Source organism: Sinohyriopsis cumingii, chromosome 9 (assembly GCF_028554795.1).
Source record: "Sinohyriopsis cumingii isolate HCF-2022 chromosome 9, ASM2855479v2, whole genome shotgun sequence".
Lineage (NCBI taxonomy): Eukaryota > Metazoa > Mollusca > Bivalvia > Unionida > Unionidae > Sinohyriopsis > Sinohyriopsis cumingii.
In genome coordinates this window covers 38854485-38875388 of record NC_142969.1, presented here as the reverse complement: position 1 = coordinate 38875388, position 20904 = coordinate 38854485, and the positions used below count along the sequence as shown (strand labels likewise).

The window sequence follows — 20904 nt, the reverse complement described above, 5'->3', positions numbered from 1 at the left end:
TTACTTACTCTGTATGTCAGTCTAATAATAATATCTAAACTTAATATGAGTAAGATAGAAATATTAATACTTTTAGATCACAATGTAAAGGAGTACTGAGTCACATATATTTTAGATATAAATTTAAAGGACTACAGAGTCACTGGTCTTTTAGATCTCAATGCAAAGGACTACAGAGTCACATATCTTTTAGATCTCAATGTAAAGGACTATGGAGTCACATATCTTTTGGATCTCAATGAAAAGGACTACTGAGTCACATATCTTTTAGATCTCAAAGTAAAGGATTACTGAGTCATAGATCTTTTAGATCCCAATAAAAGGACTAATGACACACAGATCTTTTAGATCTCAATGAAAAGGAGTACTGAGTGACAGATCTTTTAGATCTCAATGTAAAAGACTAATGAGTCATAGATCTTTTAGATCTCAATGTAAAGGACTACTGAGTCACTGATCTTTTAGATCTCAATGTGAAGGACTACTGAGTGAATTATTGCTTCTTTCAGGTCACAGTGTAAAGGACTATTGAGTCACATATCTTTTAGATATAAATGTAAAGGACTACCAGGTCACTTATCTTTTAGATCTCAATGTAAAGGAGTATGGAGTCACATATCTTTTAGATCTCAATGAAAAGGACTACTGAGTCACATATCTGTTAGATCTCAATGTAAAGGACTATGGAGTCACATATCTTTTGGATCTCAATGCAAAGGACTACAGAGTCACATATATTTTAGATATAAATGTAAAGGACTACTGAGTCACTTATCTTTTAGACATAAATGTAAAGGACTACTGAGTCACTTATGTTTTAGATCTCAATGTAAAGGAGTAGGGAGTCACATATCTTTCAGATCTCAATGAAAAGGACTACTGAGTCACAGATCTTTTAGATCTCAAAGTAAGGGATTACTGAGTCAGAGATCTTTTAGATCTCAACATAAAGTACTACAGAGTCACATCTTTTAAATCTCCATGTAAAGGACTACTGAGTCACTGATCTTTTAGATCTCAATGTAAAGGACTACTGAGTCATAGACCTTTCAGGTCTCGTGTAAAGGACTACAGAGTCACATATCTTTTATACATAAATGTAAAGGACTACTGAGTCATAGATCTTTTAGATATCAATGAAAAGGACAACTGAGTGACATATCTTTTAGAACTCAATGTAAAGAATGAATGAGTTACATATCTTTTAGATCTCAATGTAAAGGACTACTGAGTCATAGACCTTTCAGGTCTTGTGTAAAGGACTACAGAGTCACATATCTTTTATATATAAATGTAAAGGACTACTGAGTCATAGATCTTTAAGATATCAATGAAAAGGACAACTGAGTGACATCTTTTAGAACTCAATGTAAAGAATGAATGAGTTACATATCTTTTAGATCTCAATGTAAAGGACTACTGAGTCATAGATCTTTCAGGTCTTGTGTAAAGGACTACAGAGTCACATATCTTTTATATATAAATGTAAAGGACTACTGAGTCATAGATCTTTAAGATATCAATGAATAGGACAACTGAGTGACATATCTTTTAGAACTCAATGTAAAGGGCGAATGAGTCATAGATCTTTTAGATCTCACTGAAAAGTACTACAGAGACACAGGTCTTTTAGATCTCCATGAAAATGACTACCGAGTGACAGATCTTCTAGATCTCAATGTAATGGAAGAATGAGTCACATATCTTTTAGATCTCAATGTAAAGAACTACTGAGTTACTGATCTTTTAGATTTCAATGTAAAGGACTACTGAGTCACTGATCTTTTAGATCTCAATGTAAAGGACTATGGAGTCACATATCTTTTGGATTTCAATGAAAAGGACTACTGAGTCACAGATATTTTAGATCTCAAAGTAAAGGATTACTGAGTCATAGATCTTTTAGATCTCAATGTAAAGGACTATTGAGTCACATATCTTTTGCATCTCAATGAAAAGGACTACTGATACTGAGACACAGATCTTTTAGATCTCAATAAAAGGACTACTGAGACACAGATCTTTTAGATCTCAGTAAAAGGACTACTGAGACATATCTTTTAGATCTCAATGAAAAGGAATACTGAGTGACAGATCTTTTAGATCTCAATGTAAAAGGCTAATGAGTCATAGTTTTAGATCTCAACGTAAAGGACTACTGAGTTACTGATCTTTTAGATCTCAATGTAAAGGGCTACTGAGTCATAGATCTTTCAGGTCTCAGTGTAAAGGACTATTGAGTCACATATCTTTTAGATATAAACGTAAAGGACTACTGAGTCATAGACCTTTCAGGTCTCGTGTAAAGGACTACAGAGTCACATATCTTTTATACATAAATGTAAAGGACTACTGAGTCATAGATCTTTTAGATATCAATGAAAAGGACAACTGAGTGACATATCTTTTAGAACTCAATGTAAAGAATGAATGAGTTACATATCTTTTAGATCTCAATGTAAAGGACTACTGAGTCATAGACCTTTCAGGTCTTGTGTAAAGGACTACAGAGTCACATATCTTTTATATATAAATGTAAAGGACTACTGAGTCATAGATCTTTAAGATATGAATGAAAAGGACAACTGAGTGACATATCTTTTAGAACTCAATGTAAAGAATGAATGAGTTACATATCTTTTAGATCTCAATGTAAAGGACTACTGAGTCATAGATCTTTCAGGTCTTGTGTAAAGGGCTACAGAGTCACATATCTTTTATATATAAATGTAAAGGACTACTGAGTCATAGATCTTTAAGATATCAATGAATAGGACAACTGAGTGACATATCTTTTAGAACTCAATGTAAAGGGCGAATGAGTCATAGATCTTTTAGATCTCACTGAAAAGTACTACAGAGACACAGGTCTTTTAGATCTCCATGAAAATGACTACCGAGTGACAGATCTTCTAGATCTCAATGTAATGGAAGAATGAGTCACATATCTTTTAGATCTCAATGTAAAGAACTACTGAGTTACTGATCTTTTAGATTTCAATGTAAAGGACTACTGAGTCACTGATCTTTTAGATCTCAATGTAAAGGACTATGGAGTCACATATCTTTTGGATCTCAATGAAAAGGACTACTGAGTCACAGATCTTTTAGATCTCAAAGTAAAGGATTACTGAGTCATAGATCTTTTAGATCTCAATGTAAAGGACTATTGAGTCACATATCTTTTGCATCTCAATGAAAAGGACTACTGATACTGAGACACAGATCTTTTAGATCTCAATAAAAGGACTACTGAGACACAGATCTTTTAGATCTCAGTAAAAGGACTACTGAGACATATCTTTTAGATCTCAATGAAAAGGAATACTGAGTGACAGATCTTTTAGATCTCAATGTAAAAGGCTAATGAGTCATAGTTTTAGATCTCAACGTAAAGGACTACTGAGTTACTGATCTTTTAGATCTCAATGTAAAGGGCTACTGAGTCATAGATCTTTCAGGTCTCAGTGTAAAGGACTATTGAGTCACATATCTTTTAGATATAAATGTAAAGGACTACTGAGTCACATCTTTTAGATCTCAATGTAAAGAACACTGGAGTCACATATCTTTTGGATCTCAATGAAAATGACTACTGAGTCACAGATCTTTTAGATCTCAAAGTAAAGGATTACTGAGTCATAGGTCTTTTAGATCTCAATGTAAAGGACTACTGAGTTACATATCTTTTGAATCTCAATGTAAAGGACTACTGAGTCATACATCTTTTAGATCTCAGTGAAAAGAACTACTGAGTGACAGATCTTTTAAATCTCAATGAAAAGGAGTACTGAGTGACAGATCTTTTAAATCTCAGTGTAAAGGACTACTGAGTCATACATCTCTTAGATCTCAATGTAAAGGACTACTGAGTGACATATCTTCTAGATCTCAATGAAAAGGAGTACTGAGTGACAGATCTTCTAGATCTCAATGTAAAGGACAAATGAGTCACAGATCTTTTGGATCTTGATGTAAAGAAAGGACTACTTAGTCATAAAAGACTGCAGTGACTCTAAAAACGCTGGTTATTATATACAAAAAAGTTAAGCAAGGACGAAGCAAATTTAGCCAGATATATGACTTGATGCACTTAAAAATACTGGTTACAATCAATTCACTGTATGACATTTACAACAAGTTATAATCTTTCTCCATTTTGGGTGGAAGAAATATACTGATGGATAATCCTAATTAATCAAAAGCAGCCATACATACCACATCGCTTGGTGTGAACTTTGATGCGATTTCTTTCGATGTTCAAAATCTGGGATAGTGCAGCCTGTAACATATTATAATTAGATTCATTAGATCCATGCAAAATCTCTTTCCAGTGTCCTAAAATTGAAACACATGGAAAGACCATCATTTTTGAAGAACGTGGAAAATGTTGCAAATTTTGAAGATTCCTGATCTTTGCCTAGTATTAAAATTGACTTCTTTGCTAAGTATTAGAGCTAATATCTTTGCCTAGTATTGTAATTGATCTCTTTGCCTAGTATTAGAGTTGATCTCTTTGCCTAGTACTAAAACTGACCTCTATGCCTAGTATTAGAATTGATCTCTTGGGCCAAGTAATAGAATTTATATCTCTGCCTAGTATTAGAGCTGATCTCTTTGCCTAGTACTAAAATTGACCTCTATGCCTAGTATTAGAATTGAACTCTTTGCCAAATTGATCTCTTTGCCTAGTATGAGAACTGATCTCTTTGCCAAGTATTAGAACTGATCTCTATGCCTAGTATTAGAATTGATCTCTTTGCCAAGGATTAGAACTGATCTCTTTTGCCTAGTATTAGAATTTATCTCTTTGCCTAGTATTAGAACTGATCTCTATGCCTAGTATTAGTATTGATCTCTTTGCCTAGTATTAGAACTGATCTCTTTGCCAAGTATTAGAATTGATCTCCTTGCCTAGTACTAAAATTGACCTCTATGCCTAGCATTAGAATTGATCTCTTTGCCTAGTATTAGAACTAATCTCTTTGCCAAGTATTAGAATTAATCTCTTTGCCTAGTATTAGAACTGATCTCTTTGCCATTTATTAGAGTTGATCTCTTTGCCTAGTATTATAATTGATCTCTTTGCCTAGTATTAGACTGATCTCTTTGCCAAGTATTAGAACTGATCTCTTTGCCTAGTATTAGAATTGATCTCTTTGCCTAGTATTAGAATTGATCTCTTTGCCAAGTATTAGAACTGATCTCTTTGCCTAGTATTAGAATTGATCTCTTTGCCAAGTATTAGAATTGATCTCTTTGCCTAGTATTAGAACTGATCTCTTTGCCAAGTATTAGAACTGATCTCTATGCCTAATATTAGAATTGATCTCTATGCCTAGTATTAGAATTTATCTCTTTGCCAAGATTAGAATTTATCTCTTTGCCTAGTACTAAAATTGACCTGTATGCCTAGTATTAGAATTGATCTCTTTGCCTATTATTAGAACTGATCTCTTTGCCTAGTATTAGAATTTATCTCTTTGCCTAGTATTAGACCTGATCTCTTTGTCAATTATTAGAGTTGATCTCTTTGCCTAGTATTAGAATTGATCTCTATGTCTAGTATTAGAACTGATCTCTTTGCCAAGTATTAGAACTGATCTCTTTGCCAAGTATTAGAATTTACCTCTTTGCCTAGTACTAAAATTGACCTCTATGCCTAGTATTAGAGATGATCTCTTTGCCTAGTATTAGAAATGATCTCTTTGCCTAGTATTAGAATTGATTTCTTTGCATAGTATTAGAATTGATCTCTTTGCCTAGTATTAGAACTGATCTCTTTGCCAAGTATTAGAACTGATCTCTTTGCCTAGTATTAGAACTGATCTCTTTGCCAAGTATTAGAACTGATCTCTTTGCCTAGTACAAAAATTGATCTCTATTTCTGTCATTTTTAGGTCACCATCATAAAATTATGCCTTGTCACACACAAATCTCTCATGGAGTCTGGCATACTATATGTGCAGGTGGAGATTAATGTTATAAAACTATTTTTGTCCTTCATCTGGTATTAAATTTAACTTTTTATCAAATGGCATTCAAGTTATTTTTATCTAGCAAATGGCATTAAATTTACTTTTGTCTAACAACTGGCATTAAATTTACTTTGTCTAACAAATGGTCAGGTGTTAAATTTACTTTGTTTATCAACTGATATTAAAGTTACTTTTGTCTTTCAACTCACAGTAATTTTACTCTTGTCTATCAGATGGCTTTAAAGACACTTTTGTCTATCAAATGGCATTAAATTTTCTTTTGTCTATCAAATGGCATTAAATTTACATTTGTCTGTCAATTGTTATTATATCTACTGACAGGTTGAAGAAATAAAAAAGTTACAACAAAATATTCATAACTTTTTCAAATACTCCTCATATATCAAATACTCCTCATATATCAATTACCCCTCACATATCAAATACTCTTCATATATCAATTACCCCTCATATATCAAATACTCCTCATATATCAAATACTCCTCATATATCAATTACCCCTCATATATCAAATACTCCTCATATATCAAATACTCCTCATATATCAAATACCCAACAAAAGCGTGGAAATAATCTTCCATAACTGAACCTCCATCATCTGAGCCCACAGTTCCTCAATATCATCCACAGTTGGTATGTACTGAATTGGCTGACACAAGCCCACAATTCCTCAAAACAATCCACATTTGGTATATACAGAATTGGCTGACACAAGCCCACAATTCCTCAATACCATCCACATTTGGTACGTACTGAATTGGCTGACACAAGCCCACAATTCCTCAAAACAATCCACATTTGGTATGTACTGAATTGGCTGATGCAAGCCCACAATTCTTCAATACAATCCACAGTTGGTATGTACTGAATTGGCTGACCCAAGCCCACAATTCCTCAATACCATCCACATTTGGTATGTACTGAATTGGCTGACCCAAGCCCACAATTCTTCAATACCATCCACATTTGGTATGTACTGAATTTGCTGACGCAAGCCCACAATTCCTCAATACCATCCACAGTTGGTATGTACTGAATTGGCTGACGCAAGCCCACAATTCCTCAATACCATCCACAGTTGATATGTACTGAATTGGCTGACGCAAGCCCACAATTCCTCAATACCATCCACAGTTGATATGTACTGAATTGGCTGACGCAAGCCCACAATTCCTCAATACCATCCACAGCTGGTATGTACTGAATTGGCTGACGCAAGCCCACAATTCCTCAATACCATCCACAGTTGATAAGTACTGAATTGGCTGATCCAAGCCCATAATTCCTCAACACAATCCACAGTTAGTATATACTGAAATGGCTGACGCACGTCCATACTCTTTTGTGCAAACCATTTAATTCTACAAAGACCTTCTCATCTGTTACAGAGAATGATCTTAAATCTCACTGCTTCATTTTACTCATCAACAGTTCATTCAAATACATTGGCTTAACCTCACTCAAAATCCCAGAGATGCTTAAATAGAGTGCAAAAGAGCATTCTCAAGAGCTTCAATGATTGAGTTGAAAAGCCTAGTAAATTCATACAACTCAGACATGCTGCATCTTCATGGAGAAGACATTGCCAATAACATATATACCTTGACTAGTATACAATATTTTGGTCAAATGTTTTATAGACAATACATAAAATCATAACAATAAACAACTCTTGGTGTGAAAGTCACATGAAACAAGAAACCTACAGAATGGTTTGTCTCACCGCTCCAATGGGGCATATTGTGAACACCCAGTATAGTCAGTAGCCTCAGCATGAAACGTAATTCGCTGTGACCTACTTGTCAAAAACTAAATTAATGCCTAATTGACATAATCATTGGGGCCTGAATAGTAGATCATTGTGACATGCTTCTGCACATGGTGAGTGGTACCCAGCAAGGTAACTGCACTCACTAAATTTCATACTTATATAAACAATAATGTCATGGAACTTTTACAAAATCTGAAAATTTAACATAGTCACAGGAGCATGAAAAGTGGGTCAACCGTTAAGTTGAATGACTGTAAATGCAAACCCTTCACTGCAACCTTTATCTGCTGATGGTGAGTATTACTCCTCAAGATGTATGTGTGTGTGTGTGTGTGTGATTTGCATTTTTAACATAGCTTTGACAGTTTTTCAGTCATATCGCTATGATGTCTGCAGTGTGGCAGTTTTTAGTGATGTCTAGCACTGGGGAATTATGTCTCAGGCATGTAGCATGAAGTCCCACCCAGTCACATTATCCTGACACCAGGCCGACCAGTCCTAACATTAACCTCTTAATGCTGAGCACCAAGCAATGGAGCTGTTAGTACCATTTTTATAAGTCTTTGGTATGACTTGGCCAGGGTTCAAACCCACCACCTCCACATCCGAGGTGGATGCTCTAACCACTTAGGTCACAGGAGCAGTTCTCCTCATGATGAATATGCCCAATAAGTTTCATGTCTGTCTATGCAATGGTTTCATATTAATTATGCTAAATGCAAACATGTATTGTTGATGCCTACATGTGGCTGCTGACAGATGCCAAAAAAGTGATACCAAGATCTTGAGTTACTTTGCTGGCAAGACAAAAATTAGTGACAAAAACAGGGTAATTTTTCAGAAAATTCATTTACAAAACAAAATGCATAATACGCATCTCCATGCAACCATATGGATGGACATGTGTCAATTACTATTTTTGTGCAAGCAGAAATACTTAATATCCCAGTCAATATAATTAAAATGGAACAAAAGAAATCGTATAAGTTATACCTGTGTTCCTGTCATGTCCTGTGTAGGCACATATACGTCAAACTCCTCATTTTCTAACCTAGGGTTAACATGGGTTGACTGGGTTTCCATGTAGAAATGTTCCTGTAAACCAGTCTCAATTTCTCCATCAATTATGAAGTCTGATTCAGCAAATGCATGCTCTACATCCCCACAGGAATGCTCCAAAGGCTCACAAAACATAGAGTTTGCAGAAATGGCTTCCTGCAATGGAAAACAACATATTATTATAATAATGGTTTAGTATAGTGCATGTACCATAATGTAAAGTATTGCACAGTTTTGTAAATATTGCTACCTAATACTGAGCAGTGATTGATAGATGGATTGATAGATAAGAGTGAGTATTGCCAGGAAAAAATGTATTGCAATATGGCATGTCTGTATTGTGATAAGTATCAATACGTATTGGTCACTGATAGCATTTATGACTGAAATGTTGATTTTGCAAACTTTGTGCTGAAATAATGAGCAATTTCCTTGCACTTAATAAAACATGAAGAAGAAAATGAAACCGTCTTGCTTTTAATTCCATCAAAACACACAGTAACTGTAATAATCACATCACTTGTTTAGAAATCAATAAATTTATCAACATGTGAAAACTTCTACAAGCAAGAAACAAAAATACTGGAAAAGAATTATAGAATTATTTTGCTTGATTAGAAAGTCTTCAAATCAAAATGATCTGAAGATTCATTTCTTGCAATACAATCATGACAAGGGATAAACACAAGAAAAACAACACATAATCACAAATTATCACATTGATAAATATCCTACTTTGATTAGAAGAATGAATAATATAGTAAATTAAAAATATCAGTGATTCCAAACCTTTGGGTTTGAACCTGAGAGACTAATTACTTAACAGGCAGCAGAAATAAAATCACAGAAGAACCTAATTTGGCTGACTAGAAACAGTATTTTTGTGACTATCAAAATTAAACTAATAATATAATTTGATCACAGATGTAAACCCCTTGTTTTCATCTATAACTTGGCAACACTGTCAAACTATAAATTTCTCCAATAAAAGAAAGAACACAAAATATTTAATGTGACTAGATAAAACAGTCTGTCACAACTGGACAAAATTGGAAGATGTCAGCTTATTTAACTGTGTTTGCAACATAGGATTAGCAAATTAACATTTTTCTAGAGAAACTTGTTTATGTGTCCTAGCCCTCTTAAGTGGATCCATAAAAGTCCAGAATTCATTGTGTTTACATAGGGGACATTAAAGTAGAGTCATGTTCTTCTTCAGAAATAGTAGCATATCAACTTTCTCTGCAGTGATTGCTGCCCTTTGGCTTGAAACAATATCTCCTGCAGTACTGAAGACTCCATCAGAAGGGACACATGTTGCTGGTATGCAGAGCAACTCTCTTGCATAACTGGATAACACAGGAAAACTGATGTTGATGATCTTACCACCATTGTAATGGGTTATGGGCAAGAAGAATGGACTCCCTGATCCTTGTAGCTATCAATTTCTTCAGTTACTTTTTCAAGAACAGTCTTAGTATTTTTCTCCACTTTCACAACATATACGTCTCCAAAAATGGAAACAAGACCAGCATTAGTTATCTTTGGAGAAAAAGAACTTTCATCTGTTAGAGCAATGCAATCATCAGCAGATGCAGATAAGACAGAAACAGGGTCAACTAATCTAATGTGGATGAGTCAGAAGCATCTTCATCTGTCTTTATTCTTTTCACTTGGTGAGATGTAGTTGTGCCGATATCGTCGGCTGACAAGGCTGGTAAAGCAGGAAGAGGTGGAACATCGGTAGCTGAATTCTGTTGGCATGATACCTGTTTAAATTTTCTTGGCTGATTCTGTTACGTAAGAAGTGGATGCAGCCAAAGCCAAGCAGTTGAAGACTTCAAATTAGTCAGAAAAGGGAGGTTTTTGAACCTGGGGTCCAAAGCAGTTACTATCTGGAGGAAATCCTGGTTTCCTTCATATCTGGTCAAAAAATCATTCACAATAGTTGCTTTCATGTATTTCACCAATGTTGAATCATGACTGGATGGTGCCATAAGTGAAGTCAACAGTTGATTCTGCAGTGGAAGAATGATGGATATGGTGTGAGTTTCTTCTGTGCACAAAAATATTGTGATTGTCCGTAGTGGTTTCAAACATGTCAATACTTCTTCAGCATTGCTAATGTCAGTTTCTGACAAGGTATTTACATCTTTGTTCACACTGCACACCTCTTTGCTGGTTAGGGCAGCATATATAGCTGGTTGTAGTTCCAGAAACTTTTCAATCATGTCAGCTACTGAGTTCCATCGGGTACAAACATCTTAAATTAGTTTGTGTTTTGGTAAGTTTAGGAGCTCACTTTTGTCTCTGAGTATTCCTGTAGCAACTGCACTGCGGTGAAAAAAGCTGACAATTCTTCTAATTCTGCCAAGAAGTCTGCTAATATCATTGATTTTCAGGCCTTTCTGGGCAGTTAAATTTAAAGTGTGTGTATAACAACCAAAATGTGGGTTACATACTGATTATGATGCTGCCATGTTTGAAGCATTGTCAGTTACCAGTGGAGGACTGGATGGAATTCTCCATTCATTAACAGCTTACAACATAACTGCAGCAATATTTGCACCTGTGTGACTCTCAGGTAGAGCCCGTGTTTGTAGCACATAACTCTGAAGTTTCCAATCAAGAGAAATAAAACATGTAGTTACTGTAACGTGTGATTCTGTTGCTGTGGAAGTCCAACTGTCAGTTGTTAATGCAACTTCATATTCCTAGACTTGTAAATACATATCTGGGATAATTTTCTCAGAGAAGACCTGTCTAGATGGCACAACATATCATGGATCAAGCACCGATGCCATGCTTAAAAATCCCTTGTTCGATACAACACTGTATGGCTGCAAATCGTGAATGATGAAACTAGCAATGAAACAAGTGATAGCTGTGTACCTTGGTGATGAAGATTTGTATTTAGTCTGTGCACCTAGCATATCTGCAATCTTTGGTTGTCGATCTGAAACAATACGTACACTTTTAATGGAACCTTCGGCTGTTGCATTAGAGGTTATGTAAAGTACTGATGGATCGTGAGGCTGTAAATGAGTCAAGAGGTTATTTGTACCGCCTGCGTGCTTGATTTAAGGTTTGCACATATTACACACAGCGACAGTTTGGTCAACTGCATTAGTGCTAAACTCACTTCTTAGTGAAAAAAATTTCCAAGCAGAACTCTTTGCCCTTGGGTTCTTCACTAGCTCATACACAGAAGCGGTCATTTTGGTAACTATATTAAGCCTAATAAAAGACACTGGTGTGCTCAAAGCTAGTTCCAGACAGGCTGATATTGGTGAAGAAAAAAATGGTATACCAGTATTATTATACTCGTATCGCGATATACTGTTTCGGGCATTTTGTATTTCAATTTACTGGTAAATCAGTATACTGTTACACCCTTATTGACAGCTGATCAATGAGACAGAATCTATCTTAATTGTCCCACACAATGTTTTACAACAAAAGATTTTTTAAATGTTAAATATCAAGTTTTTTAAAATCCAAACCATTTATTGCAGAGGACTTCAGTTGAGGTTACACAGTGTAATATCAAAATTCAATTAAGCTCAGGTAGATCGGTACATAGATAGATGCAAATGAATCTGTCAATCTCACTGATCTTGTGCAATGTTTTCCTAAAAAAAGAAAATTACATTCAAAAAAAGAAATTTAAAAAATAAAAAATACACATGACTACAATCCAGGTTTTACTGCCAGTAGAATTTCCTCGACAATTAATCCAGAATTCTACTCTTTTTTTCTAACCTTTTTGACCATCACTCAGTGCCGATCACAACTAAATGATCTTTACTACAGTTTGTACTAAAATATTTAGATAGTTGTTTTGTATGTTGAAACAATTCCCCTCCATTCTAAAGTTCACGCTTCTTTTGGTTTAACACACATGCTGCTTTTTTTTTTACAGTTCAAATAATGCATTACACTGATGAAAATGCTTCCAAAATATATAAATCTCAGTTCATGATAATCATAAATCAATTAAAACTATGAAAAAAGGGCAATGATTTACATATACCATTTAGTCTACAATTTGGGAAAAATCAGGGTACATTCAATTGACAGTAAGATAGAGGAATATTGAAGAAAAAAACTGCAAAAGCACACCTTCATTAAACCTTTGCCTAAAAGATTTATGAAGAACAGATAAGAGCAGCAAATATCAAACAGAACATCACAAAACTATATTATTTGATGTGTTGATATTACTGATTAAATATTAGAATCTGATGTACTTATTTTCATGATGTGGTTTATATAATAGAAAAGTCACCCAGATGGCATTTCTGCACTTGAATGCACAGTACTTTCATAATTCTTCAAAATAATTGCCATAATTTGTTTTCCTTTTATCTCTTGATCCATCACTGTCATACTGACAGTAAATGGATGTAGCATTAGTCTTTTCTATTTCTTAAACTTCCACAAGACCATGATATCATAACCTATTCCCAACAGTATAATCTCCACAGAAACAAGTTTGTAATTCTAAAAATACATCTATTCCACATACATAACAAAGACAGGTAACATCTGTGCCAATTTTTGTGAGAGTCTGGTCCAGGTCTTTGATGCACAACTAATGCATGAAAATTCAGTCACATGACCTTGACCTTTCACTGCAGTGACCTTGACTGACATTTGAACCTGACATCAATAAGCCATTTCCTTACCCAAATTCATGCCATTGGCACAGTTTCGTAATGTGAAAAAATTATTGTGCAGAAAAAAATGGAGTAGACAGACAGATATTCACCTCCTTATGGCAGGTGAATAAAAGGTAACAAGAAACTAAGCAAAGGTCAAATTTACTTTGCAAATGTTGTACAAAGCAAGGAAAATATACCTGCATTGTAAGAATAGCATCTAGGTCTTCATAATTCACTTTAACAAGACTAGCTGCTTTTCTTGCTGCTTCCCTTGTCTCAGCCAATATACCTCCAATAGCTTGTCCATAGCATGTCACCTGGTGTAGAAATAAAAGACAATATACCTCCAATAGCTTGTCCATAGCATGTCACCTGGTGTAGAAATAAAAGACAATATACCTCCAACAGCTTGTCCATAGCATGACACCTAGTGTACAAATAAAAGACAATATACCTCCAATAGCTTGTCCATAGCATGTCACCTGGTTTAGAAATAAAAGACAATATACCTCCAACAGCTTGTCCATAGCATGTCACCTGGTGTAGAAATAAAAGACAATATACCTCCAATAGCTTGTCCATAGCATGACACCTAGTGTACAAATAAAAGATAATATGCCTCCAATAGCTTGTCCATAGCATACGATTTTAAACCTTGGTTTGAAGTGCTATCTGACACCTTGAGTACATATGCATTTAAATGTTATATACATAACAAATTTTGTTACAAGACAGCATCTTTTCAAATACTCCGAATAAAACAGAATGATCTAATGGAATGGCATACTTAAAGTGAGTTGGGTGAGGAGCAATTTTATTTTGTAGAGTTTTTATGAATAAACAATAGATTTGAAAGAGGAACACGCTTGAACTTTGAGGATTGTTCAATAAATTTAAGTTTGTTTATTTGTATGTAAACTTCAGGCATTCATCATAAATTCTGCTTGGTTCCATGATGAAAAAATAAATTCATGATATATACAGTAATTCCCAGTTATCTAAAGTTTGCATCAACAGGAAAATCTTGTAACACAATTAAAAGATGATCTTCTCAGTTTTTCTTGATAAAATTCTTATCTTAGGATACAACAGCTTGGTTCATCATGGTATATTCCTTGTGTCTGGATCAAAATAATGCAGTACCCAAGTACATAAATTCGTATTTATGACAATAAATATGCATAAAAATGATCATATTACTTTTACTTCATACTTTTTATGACTTGTTTGTCATTCTTCAGTTTTCATTTAAGCTTTCTGAGCTTGAACACAGGCATTGCTGTTTTGGAGATTTGGTATAAAATAATTTTTAAGATCGTAATATTATCACTAAATTTTGTTTTTTACCATAGCAATCGGGGGTCCCGAGTGGCCTAAAGCGCTCTCTGTTATGGATCACTGCCATCTCACCACTGTCTGCGGGGGTTCGAGTCTAGGATTTGGCCAATGTGGGTATGTGAGAAAGCTTGCCAGTAGCATCTCGTGGGTCGGTGGTTCTTCCTGGGGTTTTCCTGGGTTCTTCCTCCACCATTAATACTGGCTGCCATGCATAGCCTATCGTGCTGAAAAATGGCGTTAAACCCAACAATAACAACAATTACCATAGCAGCCAAGCTATTTGGTATAAATTCAACAAACTTAACGTTAGACCAAATTTTGGTTTTATATTTGAAATGTTTATAACCATGTGAGTACATCCTATAAAAATATAAGCAGAGAATATACAGCCAAATCTTTGTTGATTTTAAGTGTTCAATCTTAACACTTCACTGAAACCAAAAACCAGTTTTGCCTATATTTGGTGGAACTGGGACAATCCAAACCAAATCAACAGAAAATCTTACTTTTCTCAATAATAAACTGAAAAAATTAAAGCATGGCTGATTGGGCAAGAAAGTAGAAAGCTTAATACAACATAGTACTAAAAATATGTACTTTTGTCAAGGCTGGATTCTGTTGCCATGACAACCAATCACATCATCCACTGCATGCAAAAATAAAGTTTACCCAATACCCATTCTGTGTCCACAGCAAATTTTCCACTTTAAAGAAAATTATTATTGCACATGAAGTAAACTCAAAAATGATGTCAAATTACTGAATTAATGGATAAATTATGTGGAAATCAGGATTGTTAAACCAAAAGACTGATGCACAGGAAAGGGATAACTGTCCGGCTAAAAGATAACATTAAAAAAAATTCACTTGTTTCTTGCTATCACTGCATCATATAAATATGGCAGTCACAGTGGTGGATTCAGATGAGGTTAAGGGGATGTCAAAACTTCCACTCCATTCCCAGTTTGAAAGTTTACTTTTTAATGAAAAACTAATAACATTTGACATTTTAAGCAAAAATGAATAACCCCTTTTTAAATTCAAACTTTTTCTGTAAATCAAAATCCCAGAACTACACCTGTACTGAGAAAAACAGACGACATACTAATGAGACTATTTTGTCATCTGAGATAGGAAAATCCCACTTGAGTGTGGGACAGGAAAATCCCACTAGAGTGTAGGACAGGAAAATCCCACTAGAGTGTTGGACAGGAAAATCCCACTAGAGTGTAGGACAGGAAAATCCCACTAGAGTGTTGGACAGGAAAATCCCACTAGAGTGTCGGACTGGAAAATTCTATGAGACAGTCAGAATCTGAAGGCAGAAACAATGTACCTCAGTGTTCCTGCCAACAGATTCTGATCCTAAGCATGGCATTTCCTTATCCCACAGTGATGCTATTGTTGTCGTTGTTGTATGGTTTAACATGATTTTTCAGCACAAGATAGGCTATGCATGGTGGCCAGTATAACTGGTGGAGAACCCTGGAAAAAAACTTGATCCACAGGAAGCTAATGACAAGCTTTCAAACATATCCAAGTTAGCCAATCCTGAGACACAAACCCACACAGAGGTGAGATAACAGTGATCTGGAATGGTGAGCGCTTCAGACCACTTGGCCACTTGGGGCCCCCCACACTGATGCACATGACAGTAAATTTTTCTCACTAAGAAATATCATTGGGAAAAAACCTCATCAACTTTTCCTCCAGTGCAGGGGCAGGATAACTGATTATAAAAGCCACACCCTATGGTGTAAATAATACAAAACCAATAACCCACAGAAAGCTTCTGGTAGCTTTCTCACATACCTACATTGCTCAAGCCGAGACTTGAACTCGTACAGTCAGAGGTGAGATGTGTGAGTGGTTGTAAAGGCAAATGGCTTAGACTACTCAGCTATCAGTGGGCCCAAGCTACACAGAGAGCCACCTGGGCCCTTGACCTATGCGGAGAACCACTTGTAGCCCCCATGAATAGATTTATCTTAAATGTTACTCAATATAACAATGTTTATTGCAATATATGCTTCACTTAGGGTTACAAACATTGTATGCTATCCTGGGGTGTATTATACAATTCACAAAAGTAAATGTATGAATTCTTGCAAAACTATTACAAAAATATTACAGTGGAAACTTGCTTATAAGACAAGTTCAAATGCAAACTGCACAGACCCAGAAATGAGGATGCATAATGTGCCTGTAAATCTGGGTCTTTTCAGTTTATTAGGAGTAATCAGTACAGCAAACAAGACAGACTCTGATCTGCCAGTATATTATGCTAAGACAGATCAGGATCTATGTTGTTTGCTTTTAGACTCTATTTATAAGCAAGTACACATGGTAATAGCTAATTGACAAATATACAGCGATTGCTAACAGCCATCGTCCTCAAATTTAATTTGTTTTTATCGAAATGATAACTTCACAGTAGACATAAATTAATCAGCTTAATGCCCAATCTACAGAAAAGACTTTCAGGAAGAGAAGATTAATATGTACAGATGTTGCAAATTATAGCAATATGGAATGTGTTAATTATGGTAAAGATAAAATAACCTGAAAAAACACTTTCCTCCAAGATCATCAGTTTTGTAGTGATATGAATAAAACAATAGCAGATAATACTGGAATTTTTTTTTAGTGTATAGCAATTTGACGAGGCGAATCTGACCTTATTCTTATCCACTTATACAAGCACATGCAGTTCTTCATTTCAGTGCCTTGAACGTCAACTGAAATTGTGTAATATATCACAGTCAAGACCTTGTGTAGGACCCAGGATGTGTAATTACCAGGGGTTAAGTAAAGTTTCACAATGATAGTGGCCCCCAAGTCTCTGATAGTCATTCAAACCATGGTGTAAAGAACAATAAGGAAATTCCAAGCATGAAAATCTGGGTTGTGTGAAGAACGGTAAGGAAATTTCAAACATGAAAAAGTTGCTATTTTTTGGACTTACTCTGAAACAAAATGATATGATAGTGTACGCTGCATGGATTACATTTTTTAAGTTTTACTTATCATAATTTCAATATCTGAATGACTAATTATTAAAAAGTTACAAAAGTTATTGAAAATATTGCATGCACCATACAAAACAGAACAAACTGCCTTCCCAACTATTTGCCCTCAACTACACTCTACTTAGCAAAAGTCTGTTGTGAAATTTTCTTTTTAACAGCAGAGACAACTCTATTATTGTTCACTGTAAGCTTATTATTTCATTATTGGGGTGGGTAAAGTGCAGGGCAGACCAGCAGTTGGTTACATTTACATACATTCTAAAATTATTATTTTACCTCCTTTGATGCAAATATCTCTTCATCAACTGCACCAGAACCAAACAGATTGATTCCTGGGATGTCTTTATGATCAATATAGCTGTGGACTCCAGGAACTTTAAGTGCCTCACTTACATCCACATCTAATATTCGGGCATGGGCACGTGAAGAGCGCACACATGCAAGAAATAGCTCATCTGAAAAGTTACCAAAGTCAGTAGTCTGGTGGGGAAGATAATATTCTTTATTGTTTGTTTGTACTAGATTTACTCTGTTGTTTTTTTATTTTTGTTTTTCTAATTTAAATTTGTTCTTTATAGTTTTATGGAAAATATTGTGGAATATTTGTTTCAAATCAACTTGGATTTACAAATTTCATGAAATAAAAGTTCAGAACGGTTAAGAAATCTGTGTGTTTTATACTGTGTATGAAAAATTTGCTTCTAAAATAGATTAGAATAGTCACTCGATTCTACTCATTATTGAAAATACAGTGCAAGGTACTTGATTTGCACCTCTGCAGTTCCAGGTTGAATGCAAAAGCCATCATTATGAGACTGTGATCTAAGATTGGTGATTTTCTACACCTTCTTGTTTCCACTGTTTCAAGGGCCACCTGATATCAACAACCTGTCTTTGAAAATATGTACATATGATCATTTCTGAGATTGTTCAAATATTTAAGATTTTAAAAAATTCTTATTTTTATAAAACAAAATGAAAAGAGTGAGTATGTGTGTGTGTGTTATTTGGATTTTTAACGTAGCTTTAACAATTTTTCTGTTATATCGCTACAATATCTGCAGTGTGGCAGTTTATAGTGATGTCTAGCACTGGGGCATCATGCCGAAGACATGTAGCATGATGTCTCACCCAGTCACATTATCCTGACACCAGGCTGACCAGTCCTAACACTAACCTCTTAATGCTGAGTACCAAGCGAGGCAGCTGTTAGTACCATTTTTGTAAGTCTTTGGTATGACTTGGCCAGGGATCAAACCCACAACCTCCCACATCTGAGGCTGACGCTCTAACCACTAGGCCACTGGGAAAAGAGTGAGTAAAAATCACTACCAAACATTTAAAAGTTGAAGAATATCTATCCCCAAGTAAGAGTCATGAGACCAAAAAGTACGGGAAAAGTATTATATCACTTATTGTCCATAAAATAGTTGAATGAGTATTTAAAAATTCATCAAAATTTAGCCAAGTTGAAGGAGATAGACTCCTCTTATCAATTTACACAAAGAAAAGGGTATGCAGTGCTCAGTTAAATTTGTAACGTGGCACAATTATTAAGATCACACTGGTTTCTGCAACAGAAAGTCAATTATAGAGTACATCATGTTTATCCAAGAAAACTAACTGCTGGAAAATGAACTCTGTTACCTCTCTAATCCTTCCCTCCAGGGCCAGGAAGATAAACATTCTATCATTTCCATTTACATACCATATAGATAAAGGGAAGAAACTCACACTAATTACGATCCCGTCCCACTACCACATATAACAAATATTTCACAGTTAAGCCTGAGCAATTTATCAACACTATATCAACAAGGATACTTGTATTTGTTTGGAGGTGTTGGAGTTTATAGTAATGTGATCAGACAAGTATTATTGGAGAAACATTTTACTATAAAATTTATTTTCTCCATTGAATACTTTCTACATTCTCATTAACATTAAGAGAACAGGTAACAGAAAGGAAATGCATGACTATCCAACCTCTATCATGGTTATCCTTCATGGGGGATTTGGCTGAATTCCTATTTCAAATTGAAAGATAAACTTCTACCTTAATGTGAATGCAACACAACCACAATATACAGGTAATAAAAAATGAATGACGTTTTCCTACAGTACAAAAATATCTGAGTAAATCCAGCAAAAGAAATATATCAACATCTGTGAAGAGGGTGTGCTGTGACTGACTTGGTCTGGTGGTCATCTGGGATGCAGGCACTGAACCTACCAAGGAAAATTCCCTTTTCTCCTAAGATAACTGTTGGAGATAAAAGCTGGAGAAGATCGATTATTCATGCCAGTCAATGGTTTCAATGATGTCCCAAACTGAAATGTTGTGTTTGAACATGAAGCTTGCAGAAATTGCTTGAATCTCATGGGCTGAAATTTTCATGAGGTGCATCTGATCCTGACAGACTCCAGAGTATGCTGTGTACATCATCAAGCTGAAGCCAAAACACCAAGGTTTGACTGGACATGTCATGTTCCAAGGTAGTGCCTACATGCACAGGTCACATCTTGCATCGTCATCTCTCTTAATATATCAACTTAGGAGAGAAAATGAAGGACCTCCTCTTAACTGCCTGCTGAGAGTAACCAGATCTTGACTTCATACTTAAGCTGGCTAGATGCAACTGTTGTTGAAAGTATGATGGTTCTCATGATCTTAGTGGATGGGACATTGTGGCATGTCAAGTTTGACTTCAGCCATCTCTCCTTGATATATATATGGGAGCATTCAATTTACATCGTTTGAGGGAAGGGTGAGGCTGGGATTGAGAGGTATTATTATTTCTAAAAGTTAATCCAATCAGGGGGTGTATGATCATGGATAAAGCCTGTCTGGCCAATTCATAAGTCACTAAAGACTTTTAATGGTCAAGTATGCTTTTCATTAACTTTACTATTTTCTTTCATAGGTCTATTATAGCACTTAATGAAGTTGATTAAAAATGTTTTTTTTTCCTATATAAAAAAAACCAAGAAGTCTCAACCATGCCATTTTACATCAAATCTAACGCAAAATTTACAGCACTATG

General features: G+C 35.2%; 1 protein-coding gene across 1 annotated transcript in view; it reads right to left on the bottom strand.

The window, feature by feature from the left end:
* Positions 1 to 20904, bottom strand: part of LOC149791590 (xanthine dehydrogenase/oxidase-like) — a 123971-nt gene that overhangs the window by 57195 nt on the left and 45872 nt on the right. Inside the window, exons 16-19 of the mRNA XM_089970144.1 lie at positions 18137 to 18315; positions 13691 to 13810; positions 8764 to 8985; positions 4219 to 4282 (exon numbers count right to left, since the gene is read on the bottom strand). Coding sequence (XP_089826270.1) covers positions 4219 to 4282; positions 8764 to 8985; positions 13691 to 13810; positions 18137 to 18315 — 585 coding nt within the window. The remainder of the gene's footprint in view (positions 1 to 4218; positions 4283 to 8763; positions 8986 to 13690; positions 13811 to 18136; positions 18316 to 20904) is intronic.